The sequence below is a fragment of the Geotrypetes seraphini genome, chromosome 1 (genome assembly GCF_902459505.1).
Source record: "Geotrypetes seraphini chromosome 1, aGeoSer1.1, whole genome shotgun sequence".
In the NCBI taxonomy this organism is placed as follows: Eukaryota; Metazoa; Chordata; class Amphibia; order Gymnophiona; family Dermophiidae; genus Geotrypetes; species Geotrypetes seraphini.
The window spans coordinates 173,626,087-173,643,336 of NC_047084.1; the positions used below are offsets into that span (position 1 = coordinate 173,626,087).

At 45.4% G+C, this 17,250-nt stretch overlaps 1 protein-coding gene across 1 annotated transcript in view; it reads right to left on the reverse strand.

Moving 5' to 3' along the window:
• The window catches only part of MARCHF1 (membrane associated ring-CH-type finger 1), a 248,870-nt gene that overhangs the window by 127,278 nt on the left and 104,342 nt on the right, over positions 1 to 17,250 (reverse strand). The window contains exon 2 of the mRNA XM_033941799.1: positions 12,942 to 12,992. Within this exon, the coding sequence (XP_033797690.1) occupies positions 12,942 to 12,992 (51 nt within the window). The remainder of the gene's footprint in view (positions 1 to 12,941; positions 12,993 to 17,250) is intronic.

Here is a 17,250-nt window from a genome sequence, read left to right on the forward strand (position 1 = left end):
AACTTCCTAGGTGCGGGTCCTGGAAGCGACGTTTGAGAGAGTGCTGAAGGTGGCGCGAGCAGCATGTTCGTGGGGAAGGGGCGCGCATGCGACAGGAGGAAGAGTGGGGAGGGTGTATGTGGAGAGCAGGAGGGGTGCTAGTGCTCCATGGAAGACTGTAGTTGGGGCAGACTGCCCCCCCCTCCCCTTACTACGCTCTGATGGTCAACATTACCTGACTTAGGGTTACCGGATGTTCGGATTTACCCGGATATGTCCTCTTTTTAGAGGACATGTCCGGGTGTCCGGATGGCTTTTCAAAACCTGGCACTTTGTCAGGGTTTTGAAAAGCTTCCACCTTGGGGCCGCGTCGTGAGAGCATCTGCGTGGATGCAAAGTGGTGATGTCACGCACATGCACACATGCATGCGACATCATTGCGTTGCATCCGCACATGACGCAGTCCCGAGGACGAGAACAGGTTATGGGGGCGCGGTGTGACTTAGGCATAATAGGACAGGGCTATGGGTCCGGATTTTACAGGAGTAAAATCTGGTAACCCTAATCTGACTGACTATTTCTTTTTATGACACGTGACATTTTGCAAAATCTGTTAAGTGTTTTAACCATTGGTTATGTATGGATTTTCATGCTCTATTTTCTTTTTGAAGATATTTAAACTTTGAAGACATTGCACTTTGAATTATATTTGGGTCTCCTGAGGAAGCAGTTTGTGAAATATGACCCATGTCGGGGTCCTGATGGCATGGATTTTGACTTCTCAGAATTTTTCAAGGTAAGAATATATTTTTTTCTAAATATGATATAAAGTCCATTCTTGTTATTTGAGGTAGAACAGTTCCTGAAAATGTTAAGGTAGTACAGTTCCCAAAAATTTTTGCAAACCGCAAAATTGCAAATAACAAAACATTGGGGTGGTAGATAAGTGGGTCTAGGGGATTCTGGAGGTAGTTTGGGGGGCTTACTGTCATTTATAAGGAGCTGTAGTGAGGAGAAGCCATGGTACCCTTTTTGTGAAGTTCACAGCAGTGCCCTGTAAGGTGCCCCACTATTTAGGTGGCATGTCTGGGTATGCAGTCCATCACTTTACAGACCCCTCCCATGTCCAACAGGGCTTGTTCTAGGCATTTTGGACTTGGACAGAAAGTTGGACGGAAATGTGGTATAAAGATGGACGATTTAGTGGCTTGGACGATCAGATCGGCAGGACGTATAATTAGATGATTTTCAAAAGTAAAAAAAAGTTGGATGTATCTTTCGAAAATGTGTCTTAGGCTCTTTTTAACTTTGGACGACTTGCGAGATGGACGTAAACGGACTTAGACGTCCCTTTCGATTATGCCCCTCTAAGTCTATTGGAAAAATAGAGGTTAGGTTCCAGCAGTACATGTTGCATTTCAAAATCGCAGAAAGTGAACAGTGGATCCTATTGAGAAAATATCATTAGATTTATGCACTCTAAATGCTTGTAATTCACTCTTCGGACACTTGGGGGCCATATCAGGAAGTGAATGCCAGACGTGAAGTGAAAATGAAAGCAAAGAAAGCTGTTCTTTTTTGAACAATCTGCAAATTTATGAACACAGGAGGAAGGCTCTTGGTGTATGTGGAAGTCTGGGCACAGATCTCTTCAGACTGCTGGGTGCTGGAGATCATTTGGGGAGGATACAAGCTAGAGTTTGCCCATCCCTTAACAGACTGGTTTATGGATATCCAGTGATATGCTCAGAAAAGTTATGCAGAGTCTTAGTAACAGTACAGAGACTTGTAGAAACTCATGCCATAGAACCAGTTACACCCGAAGAATCGAACTCAGGCAAATGCTTCCTAGTGTCTAAGAAAGGCTCAGAAGGTTGGAGACCCATTCTGGATCTCACACATGTCAAAGAGGCCCTGAAGCTTCCTCACTTTCTCATAGAAACTGTGTGGTCAGTCATTGCAGCAGTAGCTCTGGGGGAATTTCTAGATTCCCTAGACTTGAAGGAAGCCTAGCTGCACATTCCCATATTTCTGGAATACATGAGATTCCATGTGTTGGAGAGACATTATCAGTTCTTGGTGATTCCCTTTGGGTTGGCAGCAATACCCCACATGTTCACCAAGGTGATGGTGGTGGTAGCAGTGCATCTCCGCAGGGCAGGATTGCAAGTGCATCCATCTTTATTTATTCAATTTTTTATACCCAGGGAGTGCAGAACGGTTTACATGAATTTATTCAGGTACTCAAGCATTTTCCATGTCTGTCCTGATGGGCTCACAATCTATCTAATACACCTGGGGCAATGGGGGGATTAAGTGACTTGCCCAGGGTCACAAGGAGTAACATGGGTTTGAACCTACAACCTCAGGGTGCTGTGGCTGTAGCTTTAACCACTGTGCCACACACAGTCATATCTGGATGACTGGCTCATCAGAACTCCATCATTATCAGAAAGGGAACAAACAGTGGATCAAATGGTCCAGATCTTGCAGAGCTTGAGCTGGGTAGTGAATTTTTGAGTCAACTGGTTCCGTCTCAATGCCTAGAATATTTGGGATAGAGAATGACACGGTGAAAAAATTGGTCCCCGTCACCGCCCCGTCCCCGTCTCACCATCCTCTGCACCGCCCCGTCACCACCATTCCCTTCACCGCCCCGTCACCGCCACTGCCACCCCATTCACCGCCCCGTCACCGCCACTGCAACCCCATTCACCGCCCCATCACCGTCACCGCTGCATATATAAAAGCCTCAAACGGGTACGATTTTAAATACTTTTCTTTATTTACGTATAAAGGAAACATTCTTTAAAACTTTAAAACTTAGTTAAATATTAGTTAATAACTATACAAAAACAAACACGACATGTACTTTTAATGCTTACAATGTTAGCCTACATGGTAAGTAGACGCGGCCGCTGTACCTAATCGCGGCAAATCGTGTACCTAATCGTGTACCAAATCGTGTACCTAATCGCGGTCACTATGCTAATCGTGATTAGCATAGTGACCGCGGCTACGGCTGCAAGTCTCCCCTCCCCCCAGCGATCACGGCAGGAGGGCACCCAACCCCTCCTGTAGACCCCCCCCAACGGCCCTCCCGACAATCGCAGCAGAAGGGTACCCAACCCCTCCTGCCGGTCCTCCCAATGGCCTCCCCTAAGATCGCCGGCAGGAGGGTACCCAACCCCTCCTGCTGGACCCCCCCCCAACGAACCCTCCCACCCCGGAACCCCCTTAGTCTTACTTTCCAAGTTGGACCGGACGGCTCCTCACACGTATGGCCAGCAGGCTTGCCTCTGTCCAAATGAGGCGGGCCCGCCCCTACCCTGCCCAACCCACAGGATCCTAGGGCCTGATTGGTCTAGGCACCTAAAGCCACTCCCGCTATAGGAGGGGCCTTAGGTGCTTGGGCCAATCAGGACGGAGGCAGGCCTGCTGGCCAGACGAGCGAGGAGCTGTCCGGTCCAACTTGGAAAGTAAGACTAAGGGTGGTGTTTCGGGATGGCGGGGTTTGTTGGGGGAGGGTCCGGCAGGAGGGGTTGGGCACCCTCCTATTGGCGATATAGGGGGCCGTTGGGGGGGCCGGCAGGAGGGGTTGGGCACCCTCCTACCAGTGATCATAGGGGGGCTGTTGGGGAGCTGGCAGGAGGGGTTGGATATCCTCCTGCTGCGATCGTCGGGAGGGCCGTTGGGGGGGGGGTTGGGTTAGGCAGGAGGGGATGGGTACCCTCCTGCCGCGATCGTTGGGGAGGGCTGGTTCTGTCGGCATGAAGGGCTGAGCACCTTCCTGCCGGCGATCGTCGGGGGGGGGCGGGTTCTATTGGCAGGAAGGGTTGATCTGACAAATGAGGAGCCAGTATATTGGGGGGCGGAGTCAATGCGGCAACGTGCAGGTGAAACACAGGTAAATAGCGGTTCCTAGAAGGGGGGACATTGGCCTGCGGGGACAAATCTATTCACCGTTTTTGCGGGCGGTGAAAGGATTTGTCCCCGCGTCTGCGGCGATTTGCTAATGAGGTCACCATAACCCGCAGCCACGCAGCGGTTCGCTGCGGGGATCGCTCCCCGTGTCATTCTCTAATTTGGGAGTACTATACAACATGGCAGAAGGCCAGGTCTATCTTCCAGAAGCATGCAGACAGAAGCTTTACACTCGGTTAACGGACATGATGGCCAAGCCAGCTCCGTCTGCATGGCATTACCTCCAAGTACTAGGCTCCATGTACTAGCTACTCTAGATGTGGCCCCTTGGGCAAAGGTTCATATTTGTCCTCTCCAGAATATACTACTATCTTGGTGGTCCCCACAAACAGACTCCCTTCAAATGACTCTGCTGCGGACTCCAGAATCTCACCACAGTATGAGTTGGTGGCTCCGTCCACAGTCATTATTACAGGACATGCCCCTCAGAATAACTTTGTGAGTGATTCTCACAATGGATGCCAGCTTGTTCAACTGGGGAGGCCATTGCAACAGATGCCCAGTCCAGCGGTAGTGGTCAGCCTCCCAGAGAAAGTGGTCCATCAACAGACTGGAACTTCAGGCTATTCGAATGACATTACAGAAGCTGAAGAGGAGTCTGGAAGGACAAATGGTCCGAATCTTCTCAAACAATGCAACAGCAGTGGCATATATCAGTTACCAAGGAAGGACCAGGAATGCACAGCTGAGCCTGAAAGCCCACTTATTTTTTGGTGGGCAGAGCTACACCTACTGGCAATCTCTGCGGCACATGTAGTAGGACCAATTTCCAGACCAATTTCCTCAACAGACAGACCTTAGATCCGGGAGAATGGACGTTATCTGCAGCAGTGTTTCAGTCCATCATTTGTCGATGGGATTGGTCAACTTTTGATCTGATGGCTATGGCTGTGAACAAGGTGGCACACCACTTCTTCAGTTGAAGATCTGAGCCCAGAAGCAAAGGCCTGGATGCCCTAATCCATTTGTGGCCAAAGAGTGAGCTCTTGTACGTGTTTCCTCCATGGCCCATGATAGGGCGGATTCTTCACAGAATAGCAAACCACCCAGGGAGAGTGGTCCTCCTAGCACCAGATTGGCTATGCAGGCTGTGGAATGCATACCTTGTACATCTTCAGAGGAACAAGGGTCTCAGACTGCAGGCAGAGCACTATCTGGCCCTGAGACAGCCCAGTGGTCATAGAAGATCTGGATTGCTTTGGTCTTACGGGAAGGCTATTGATGGTATGTCGTTACAGCGCAAAGGATATTCAGAGATAGTTATTGCTACTCTCCTCAGGGCCAAGAAGTCTACAACGGTCTTCACTTAGGTTAAGGCATGGGAGAAGTTTCAACACTGGTGCATGAAAGAGAAGGTGGAGCCATTTTGTGCTTCAATCGCAGTGGTGCCAGCTTTCCTCCAAGCAGGTACCAACAAAGGCTTCACAGTGCCATCACTCAAGATCCAAGCTTATTGTTTATTGAAAGCTTCTATACTGCTACTAATGACTGAAGAGTCAATTCAGAGTAGTTTACAAAAGCTTTTTAAAGAAAGGATAGTAAACGTCCTAGAATCTAATGAGTTACAGGATCTGAGGCAACATAGCTTTACAACAGGTAAATCGTGTCAAATGAACCTGATTGAATTTTTTGATTGGATGACCAGAGAACTGGATCGAGGACATATACTAGATGTAATTTACTTAAATTTCAGCAAAGCCTTTGACACGGTTCTTCATAGAAGGCTCTTGAACAAATTTGAAGGGCTGAAGTTAAGACCCAAAGTGATAAACTGGATTTGGAACTGGTTGTCGGACAGACGACAGAGGGTGGTAGTTAATGGAAGTCGCTCGGAAGAAGGAAAAGTGAGTAGTGGAGTCCCTCAGGGTTCGGTGCTGGGGCTGATCCTGTTCAATATGTTTGTGAGTGGCATTGCTGAAGGGTTAGAAGGAAAGGTTTGCCTTTTTGCAGATGATACCAAAATTTGTAACAGAGTAGACATCGAGGAGGGAGTGGAAAACATGAAAAAGGATCTGCAAAAGTTAGAGAAATGGTCTAATATCTGGCAACTATAATTTAATACAAAGAAATACAGAGTAATGCATTTGGGGATTAGTAATCAGAAGGAACCTTATGTGCTGGGAGGTGAGAGGCTGATATGCATGGATGGGGAGAGGGCCCTTGGGGTGATAGTGTCCGAAGATCTTAAGGTGAAGAAACAGTGTGACAAGGCAGTAGCTGTTGCCAGAATGATGCTGGGCTGCATAAAGAGAGATGTAACTAGTAGAAGAAAGAAGGTGTTGATGCCGCTATACAGATTGTTGGTGAGGCCCCACTTGGAGTATTGTTTTCAGTTATGGAGACCGTATCTGGTGAAAGACATAAGAAGACTTGAAGCGGTCTAAAGGAGGGTGATGAAAATGATAGGAGGTTTACTCCAACAGACGTATGAGGAGAGACTGGAAGCCCTGAATATGTATACCCTAGAGGAAAGGAGGGGCAGGGGGAGATTTGATTCAGATGTTAAAGTATTTGAAAGGTATTAACGTAGAACAAAATATTTTCCAGAGAAAGGAAAACGGTAAAACCAGAGGACATAATTTGAGGTTGAAAGGTGGTAGACTCAAGAACAATGTAAGGAAATTCTACTTTATGGAGAGGGTGGTGGATGCCTGGAATGCGCTCCCGAGAGAGGTGGTAGAGAGGAAAATGGTGACAGAGTTCAAAAAAGCATGGGATGAACACAGAGGATCTAGAATCAGAAAATAATAGTAAATATTGAAGAAATAAGGCCAATACTGGGCAGACTTGCACGGTCTGTGTCTGTATATGGCCATTTAGTTGAGGATGGGCTGGGGAGGGCTTCAGGTTAGGCAGACTGGATGGACCATTCGGGTCTTTATCTGCGGTCATCTACTATGTTACTATGTGGTACAATACATGAGATTCTGTACTGGTGGTACAAAGCAGAGTTTGAGAGTTTCTGTGATGGGGTTTTTTCCATAAATGAGCATCTGTAGTGGTGTTACAGTACTGATTTAAAGAGATTTTGAGATGATTTCCAATACTGCCCCATAGGGACTTACTGATGATTTTGGAGCATTTAGGCATCATGATATGGTGTGTATATCTTCTTATATATTTATATTTATCTTCATGTTCGCTGGAAGAACTATGAGATCTGTGTGTTTTAAAGATTTTGTATGTTGAACTGTGAACTGCTTTGGCTAAAAGCAGAATACAAATGTTTAAAATAAATACACAATATTTACATACTATCTTTACCCTATATATGCACTAGCGTATACTATGTTTACTATCTCTATATACTTTTCCTATGTATTTATAAAACATACACTTATCTTATATGTTTCAGAGATTTTTATGCTAGTCAGACCTTATGAGGTACATAATCGAAATGGAAATATGTCTAAAAACCTGCTTAAATCAGCAGTTGGACGATCAAAAAGACAATTGGTCCAAGTGCCGATAATCGAAATGGGTTTTAAAACAGCTTAGGCCTTTTCAGTGCTGCTGTACGCCCAGAGTGAAAAGGAGCGTTTTTGAAGGAGTGGTTAGGGCGGGAAGTAGGTTGGATGTGGGTCGATCTAGACTTAGTCATACTGCAAGTATAACTGAAAGTTTAACAAGACTGCCTAGATGGAACTTATGCGTAGTGACTTAGGCGATCCAAAAACACATCTAAATGCCCCAAAGGTATCCAAAGTAACCAGATAACCACTGCAGACACAAAGTACAGACCCATACACACTCCCCCAGTGATCATTGACCATCCCACACTGTCATAAAAATCAGAATAAAAACGTACATACCTGCCTCCAGAACATCAGCACCTGGCATAGGAAAGCCTAGTAGAGCTGCACAGAGGTAGCTTAAGTAGTCTGGGAGGTGGGCTAGTGAACCATAGAGAGGAGGACCCAGGCCCCTAAGCCTGCATTCATGTACCCCCCAAAACCCTACTGTACTGCCATATAGGTGGCATCTGCAGCCATAAGGGCTATTGGAGTGGTAGACAGGTGGGCATAGTAGGTTTTGGGGGTGTTTTGGGATGCTGACCATGACCTATAAGAGAGTTGTGGTGAGATGTTTATGTGGTACCCTTTTTGTGAAGTTCACAGCATTGCCCTTGTAAGGTGCCCCACTATTCTTTTACCATGTCTGGGTATCCAGTCCATCACTTTGCTGGTCCCTCCCATGTCCAAAAGGTCTTGTTATAGGCGTTTTTGACTTGGATGAATATTTGGATGAGAATGGGGTATAAAGGTAGATGACTTAGTGGTCTGGACGATACTCAAAAAAAATATTTTGGATGTATTTTTCGAGAATGGACTTTGGACATTTCCAACTTTGGGTGACTAGTGACTTAGGCCCAGGGGGCAGCAGAGTCTTCTGGAGAAGGAGGAGGATTTGAAAACCTGGAATGGATTTCTTCTGCATGGCTCACTAGTATAGGGAGAATACCTTACAGTCCAGGATGACACACCTCTTTATTAGAAAATATATTAGCAAGATAAAAATCTAATCTCTTTATGTTGTTAGGCTTTCAAAATTAAGGACACATATATTCAGTACAGACAATTATATGATAAATGAAGAATTATCCTCAAATTAGTTTCTACATTAAAACCTCCCAAAGAGAAAGACAGACTTTAAATCCTTTAAAATAACAATACCATCGTTTTAAAATTTATTTTTAAAATTTTCATGAGGCCGGGCTGGCATTTTTAGTGCCGGCTGCGGCGGTAAGAACGCCGATGCTCATAGGAATTCTATGAGCATCAGAGTTCTTACCACTGCGGCTGGCACTAGAAACGCTTGCATGTTTTATAAAGGAAGGGGTATATGACAAACTTTTAAATTATAAATAAGGCAATTTTTTTGTTTGTTTGTTTTTTTTTGCTTCAATAAATTTTTATTAAATTTTCACATTGTATGAATTCTTAGTAATTGTGTAACATGTAGATTGTCTATAACCACAATAAGGCAGATTTTAAACACGTACGATGTGCAAAATCTCTGCCAAATGGGAGCTGGCACTGCTCATTTCATCACTACCCATTTTCAGCATAAGCAAAAGCATCTGCACTAAACAGCATGGGTGCTTTTACTCACCGAGGCAGTCAATTTCAGTCCATGATTTTTGCCTGAGTAATTTCCTAGCTACCAAAATAAAATCTTTTCAAAAACTGTCTTCCCTAGATGGCATTAGCTGGTCGATATTCAGCGCTATTTCACCAGACAGGAACAGCTTCTGGCTGATGAAAAAGCACTAAGCCAGCTAAGCGCTAATATTCAGTGTGACATGGCTGTTCAATATTAGATCTAGGGGGGAATTCATCAAATGGCGCTAAGCAAATTAGCATGCGCAATTGTATTAGTATGCACAAACGTGTTAGTGCATGCTAACCGCTAAAGATGCCCTTAGGAATATAATGGGCATTTTTAATAATTAGGGTGCTCTAACGCAGTGGTTCCCAACCCTGTCTTGGAGGAGCACCAGCCAGTCAGGTTTCAGGATAGCCCTAATGAATATGCATGAAAGACATTTGCATGCAATGAAGATGATAGGAATGCAGATCTGCCCCATGCATATTCATTAGAGCTATCCTAAAAACCTGACTGGCTAGTGGTCCTCCAGGATAGGGATGGGAACCACTGCTCTAACGTAACGTGCTTAGTGCCCTTTGATGAAATCCTCTTTTAGTGGCTAATGTTGCATTACTTGATGGCTATCCGCAGAAGTTCAAAAGTTCTCCAGCTAAAGGTAGTAACCAAATTAGGCTGTGTAAATAGTTGGTCTATTTTTGACCACTATAAACTTAGTTGGCCAGCACTGGATATCAACTTAGGGCAAGATTCTCAAAAGTTTAAAGCCATCGCTAAAATGTTTTCCAGTGGATTAGCCTGTCTGCAGTGTAGCGGTGGATTATCAAAAGGGGTTATCTCTGTCTTTAGCGAGGTTTCTAGCAGTCTCCAACACTGGCATGCAAACAGACTCTTCAACATTGAAATGAGCCCTCCGGTGGATTCGTAAAAAATACCGGTCAGTGTCAGAGACTGCTAGAAAGCCCTGTGTTGTGATGCAGTGAGAGAGATGCTCACTCTCTCCTGCTGTCCTAAAATCCCCGATGATTGCAGCAGGAGAGATGCCCATTCTCTCCTGCTACCCTAAAACCCACCGCGACCAGCCCTTGTAGCAGGAGAGATGCCCACTCTCTCCTACTGCCCTAAAATCCACACCGACCCAGTCATTGTAGCAGGAGAGATGCCCACTCTCTCCTGTTGCACTAAAATCCCTGCCGCGACCAACCTGCCACGACCCGACCCGACCGCCTCCCTCCCTTCAGCAGGAGAGATGCCCACTCTCTCCTGCTGCACTAAAATCCCTGTTTACCACCCCCCCACAGCGGGAGAGATGCCCACTCTCCCCTGCTTTCAAATGGCCCCCCCTTCCCTATCTCTGGGTCAACCGGAATCTTAGGCCTCTCTCCCAGTGCATTCTGGGATGTTCTGGGAGGGTTCCAAGACTCCGATTGGCTTGATCCCTTAGGCCATTTTTCATTTTTCTTTTCTTCTGTGGATCAATTAGGCAAGCACTTATCTTGTAATTCCCGACTTTGAAATTGCCTTGTTTCATTTGAGGTTTTTTGGCCACGATAGTATCTAGTCCTGCTTAGTGTTTGCAATTCAGTTATCAAGCTGTGTACACTGCAACCTTTTAGACTTTTTCGTCCAATTTTTGTATGAATGTGTTTGAACTTCCGCTATGTTTTAATTGATAGACAATTTGGATGGTCAATCACTTATCAATACTAAAATAGCATCCTACAAAACAGAATCATAATACAGCTTGTTAAGACAACTATGCATAATATATTAATTAAACATGCATCTAAACTGACAGGTGTACCGTATTTTCTCGCATATAACGCGCGCGTTATACGTGGTTTTTACAAACCGCGCATACCCTTGCGCGTTATACGCGTGAGCGCGTTGTACAAAAATTTTTTTACATAGTTTTCCCCCCCGACGCCCGATTCAACACCCGGAAGAAGCGCTCGCACTCCCACCCCGAAGGACCGCTTGCACCCCCACCCAAAGGACCACTCGCACCCCCACAGCCTCCCCCCCTCCCCCATGGAGAAGCTGTCTACCTTGTTTCCGGATGCCAGCCCAGCTGCTTCCTCTGCCGGTGGTCCTGCCCCTTCTCAGAGCCCTGTGCTGCGCTGCTTCCTTTTCAGGCGGTCCCGCCCTTTCTCTGATGTCAGAGAAAGGGTGGGACCGCCGGAAGAAAAAGCAGCGCAGCAGGGCTCAGAGAAGGGGCGGGACCGCCGGCAGAGAAAACAGCTGGGCTCGCTGGCATCTGGAAACAAGGTAGACTGCTTCTCCATGGGGGAGGGGGGTGAGGCTGTGGGGGTGCGAGCAGTTCTTCGGGTAGGGGTGCGAGCGGTCCTTCGGGGTGGGAGTGTGAGCGCTCCTTCGGGGTGGGGGTGCGAGCGGTCCTTCAGGGTGGGGGTGCGGGTGCGTGCGAGCAGTCCTTCGGGGTGGGGGTGCGAGCGGTCCTGCGGGGGGGGGTGAATCGGACGTCGGGGGGGGGCATCAGGCTTTCAGGGTAGGGACAGGACTTCAAGGAGGAAAGGAGAGTCGGGGCGGGTGAAAACAGAGTCGGGGTCTCCAGAGGAGAGTCGGGGCGGGCGAAAGGAGAGTCAGGCAGCATGCGCAGTATACGAGTGTGCGCGGTATATAAAAATTTATGTACATAAATATGTGTTTTTTGCGCGCTATACCCGTGTGCGCGTTTTACACGGGTGCGCGTTATCTATGTGAAAATACGGTAATCACTTCACTACAGCCTAGGACAGGGGTAGGCAATTCTAGTCCTCGTGAGCCGGAGCCAGGTTAGGTTGTCAAGATATCCACAATGAATATGTATGAGATGGATTTGCATGTGCTGCCTCCTTGAGATGCAAATCTATCTCATGCATATTTGTTATGGATATCCTGAAAACCTGACCTGGCTCCGGCTCTCGAGGACCGGAATTGCCTACCCCTGTCCTAGGACATTTGGAGGGACATTTTATAAGGAGTCACAAGTATAAGGGGGAGAAGACTACTTTTTGTAGACAAAAATGGCAAATTAATTTGGATTTTTAATGTCTTTGTTGTTTTTTTGTTTCACTTTTGTCATTGTAGTGCATTGTGCTAAATACTTTTCTCCTATATTAAATGGACTTGCATATTTAATACGAGAACCCATACATAGTAACATAGTAAATGATAACATATAACGATGTGCATGGTTCAAAGGGGTTGGAACAGAGACCATGGCCTCCCCAAAAATTGGCGGTGGCTCTGCTCCCCCACCAACCTCCTCTTCTGGCCACTGTAACTTTAAATTGTCAGCATGTCACATATGTTCTTCTTTCCTTCCTTTCTTCACCCGCCCCCACCCCCCCCAGCGGGACCCTGCCGCACAACCTCTCTCTTCAGATCCTGACTCCCCCATACCTCCTCCCCGGTGTTTGTTATTTTAAGTCTTCGGGTAGTATCATAGAGATCAGTGTGCTGCTGTCGGCCTGTCCTGGAAGTCTTAATTCATCAGCGATTTCCTGTTTCCATATAGGTGGGCTGCTGCTGAATGAAGGGTTCCAGGGCAGGCCGATGGCAGCATACTGATCTCTTTGACACTGTCCGGCGGCTGCTGAAAATTTTAAATAACAATGACTGAGGAGGAGGTAGGTACGGGGGAGTTGGCAGCCAAAGAGAAAGGTCATAGCGCAGAGGCCTGCTGGGGGTGGGAAAGGAAGAAGAATATATGCTACATGCCACGGGCTGGGGGTATGGGGTTGGGAAGGCAGGGGGGGGGGGATTACCAGTAACCAAAGTGACAGGTAGGCAAAAATAGCAGCAGATTGGGCAAGACCGATTAGCATTACTATATTCCTTCAGAAGAAAATAAACTAACATATTACACCTACTTTTGAAATGTTACTTGAACGACTTGCTGAACGTCCCGGAGATTTGTCATTCTGGAAGACAAAATGAGATGCATATTTTTAAATACAGGCAATATATTTTAAATATATAGGTAATGATAGCTATGCATAAATGTTGTCCCCGGGCTGAACTCCTTTGATCCAAGTTAATGTTCTGTCACGTTCACAACAAAATACATTTCAGGATAATTATACAAACTAAAAGTATAAGAATCTCGTAAATCAAGATGGAATAGAATCACTTGGCAGTGCAAATTTATCATGGGGAACAGCGTTTCACATATTTTTATACTCTGGATGATGTTAAGAAATTTGTAAACTTCTCTGTCATTACCACCTTTCGAACCCTATCCTTCAGAGTTATACACAGACAAACCTTATGTGGTGCAGAATGCAGATTCAATAAAAAAAAAATACTTTGAGCAATGCAGACTTTGTGATAAATTTGAGGTTGTAGCAATAAGTCACAAACAAGAGATAAAAGCAGAGAGCAGCAAACACATGATTTCCAGGGCGCTGCAGCAAAATAAAATACCATATTTTTCGCTCCATAAGACACACTTTTTCCACTCCCAAAAAGGGGGTGGAAAAGTAGGTGCGTCTTATGGAGAAAATATACCTCTCCCCCGCCCTCGGTACCTTTTTTAACTGGCGATGGTTCAGCACGGTCTCCTGCTGGACACAGCCTTTCTTGCTGTAGAGGGGTGCATAAGGCAGGAGCATGACCTTTGCACTTCCTGCCTGGTCCCGCGCCACGAGAACTGATGGCAGCCAATCATGGAGCAGCACGGGACCAGGCAGGAAGTTCAAAGGTCACGCTCCTGCCTTAAGTGACGCTCTGCAGCGAGAAAGACAGCTGTCCAGCAGGAGACTGCGCTAGATCACTGCCAGTTAAAAAAGGTACCGGGGGCTACGGGTTGTAGGCTGCAGGCTTCCCAGCCTACACAACTGCACTACACAATTGCTTTGCATTGTTTACTGTCATTCCTATTTGAGTATGGCCTGAAGAAGGAATGAACTATAAAATGCACCAAACCACCCAACACACCTACGAATAGAAGAGGAAAAACCAAGAAAAAAAAAATTCTGAACCAAATTTTTTTTTCTTGGTTTTTCCTCCTTTATACGTAGGTGCGTCTTATGGTCAGGTGCGTCTTATAGTTCATTCCTTCTTCAGGCCATACTCAAATAGGAATAGTAGACAGTAGATGGGGGGAGGGGGGCTTGTGTGATGACTCTACTGCAGTGCTTCTCAACTAGCCAGATGAAGATGCATGAAATGGTTTATGGAGACATTATACAAAATCTTTCTCATGCATATTCATTCTGGATATCTCAAACTTGACTGGCAGAGCATGCCCAGCACTAGGGTTACCAGAAATGGAGATCCCACTAGTCCTGAGAATTTTTTATTTTTTTCAAATAGGCCAAACACATTGAAAAATAACAGAAAACCCTGCAAAAAAGCACTCAAAGCCTTTACAGGACACTTACAAAACCATAATAGCCCTAATCCACCTATAAAGGCAGGCCCTAGAACACCAGTGTACCTGCTACTGGGAAGCTGGAACAAGATGGACTGTCAACTGATTCCAACACAGACACCACCATTGCCAGAAGAATCCTTCACCTCAGATGCAGAACATAACTGATACAAAAGAGGAGAATCACAAAAACATGGAGACAAAAACTGAAAGCAGAGATACCAGACTCTGTCTGTCATGCAACACTATTGAAACAAAAAGAAATGCGTATCCTCCAGTATAGTGCAAAATAAAGCTAACAGATGTAAATTCTCAACACCAACATAATTCAATCACTAATCTGAAAATAAAATTATGTTTACTACCTTTTGTTATGTGATGATTTTATTATTCTAATCATCTTGTTCTGCTTTCATCCATCTGTTCTCTTAACTCTTTCCAGGCCTCATTTCCATCTGCTATTTCTTTTCTCACTTCCTTTCTTCTTCAATGCCAGACACAAGGCAGAAAGTAATCTTTCACATTCAGTTTTCTTCAATTTTTTTTTCCAAAACTGTTTATTGAATCGACAAAATACAAACAAAGCAACTGAAATACCATTTGCAATATACAGAACACAAAAGAGCAAACCACCAGAACAGGCGGGAACCTTCAGAGTCCGGGTTGGATTGTTATACCCGGACTCGGCCACCCCCCACCCTACAGAAAAATCCCCACACCACCCATCCACCCACCCGTCCCACTTCTAATCTACTGGCAATGTGGGTACCACTGGCTTCCGCAATCGGTTGAGTACATGACTTTTAATCAGAGGGGGTAAAGTATCCAAATAAGACGCCCAAACGGACAAGATCTTACTACGATGTCAAGAAAACCGAGCTGACAGATTCCCAGACCATAAGAAGATAGAATTTATTGCGCCAATACCAAATGGTGGGTGGGGAGTCCTGAAGCCAATGATTTAGAATACATTTCTTACCCACTATATAGCCCTTGCAGATAAGTAAAGAATCACCCGCAGAGAGCCCTCCCAGATAACCCTTAGCCAAAAAAAAGGATCCCCTCAACCTGTAAAGGAAGAGTATAGCCCACCAAAGTATGCAAATAACAACGGACCTCCAGCCAAAAAGCAGCAATAACTGCACAGGACCAAAGACCATGCGCTAGAGAATTATCAACCCTGTGGCATTTCAAACATGTAAAGGTGGAGGCACACCCAAAATGAAAGGCCTGCTTCTGGGAAATATAACCTCGATGGAGGACTTGAAATTAACATTCCTGGAGCTCTGCACCACCCAAGGGATCTGCTGCACTAGAGGAGACAAGGACGCCACCCGAGGGCGGCAGCCCAAGTCCTGAGTCCACAGAGACAGAAGCTGATGATAGTCCCTCCGCAGCTGCAGAGCCACCAGCTGGCGATGGCATTGAGACGCCAAGAGCCAATCCCAATCATCTGGTGAGACCTCATTAGAATATCGTGTGCAATTCTAGAGACTGTACCTTCAAAAAGATATTAAAAGGATGGAGTCAGTCCAAAGGAAGGCTAATAAAATGGTGCATGATCTTCGTCATAAGGCATATGGAAACAGACTTAATTATCTCAATGTGTATACTCTGGATGAAAGGCGGGAGAGGGGAGATATGATAGAGACATTTAAATACCTACGTGATGTAAATGCGCATGAGTCGAGTCTCTTTCATTTGAAAGGAAGCTGTGGAATGAGAGGGCATAGTTAAGAGGAAGTTAAGAGGTGACAGTCTTAGGAGTAATTTAAGGAAATACATTTTTACAGAAAGAGTGGTAGATGCGTGGAACAGTTTCCTGGAAGAGGTGATGGAGACAGAGACTGTTTCTGAATTCAAGAAAGCCTGGGATAGGCACGTGGGGGTCTCTTAGAGAGAGGAAGAGATAATGGTTATTGCAGATGGGCAGACTAGATGAGCCATTTGGCCTTTACCTGCCATTATGTTTCTATGCTTTTATGTCAAAGAATTCAAAAAAAAACTAGGCTGTTGCATATGTAAAGCTTTGTGGGTTAATATCAACATTTTAAACCAAATTCTAGAAGAAATGGGCAATTAATGATAATGTGAAAACAAAGGTGTAACATGATCAAATTTACTTTTATGACCTAATAACTGTATTTTGTAATGTTTGGAGATGTCAAACTGGCATTTGTAGGCAGAAGAAACAATCCTGCTCACTCCATGTCTGTAGTCAGCGCTGCTCACACACTGAACAATTTCTGCTGCGCTCTGCGTCAGACTTCGTTCAGCCAATCAAAGGTCACACTGTAGGTTTAATGGGAGGCAGGCAGCATGAAGAGATGAATGCAGTGCAAAGTCAAACTAATATTTGCTGGTTATTTGTATACTGTATTTGCTTAGTAGTAAGGCTTTCCCCATTATGCATTCCCTTTCACCTTCAACTGAAACAATGCGTGCTGGAATAAAAGTAAAAGGGATGGTACTTGACATACTGCTTTTTCTGTGTGGTTTCAATCAAAGTGGTTTATATATTTTAAACAGGTACTTATTGTGTACCTGGGGCTGTAGGGAGCTGCAGTAGGAATTGAACTCCCAACCTCAGGGTCCTGAAGCAACTGTTTTAACCACTAGGCTACTCTTCCACTTTAGCAGAGTGCATTCTTCCGCAGAAGAGAGATTGATTGATTCCTTCATTCATTCAATTTTCTATACCGTTCTCCCAGGGGAACTCAGAACGGTTTACATGAATTTATTCAGGTACTCAAGCATTTTTCTCCGTCTGTCCTGGTGGGCTCACAATCTAAAGTACCTGGGGCAAG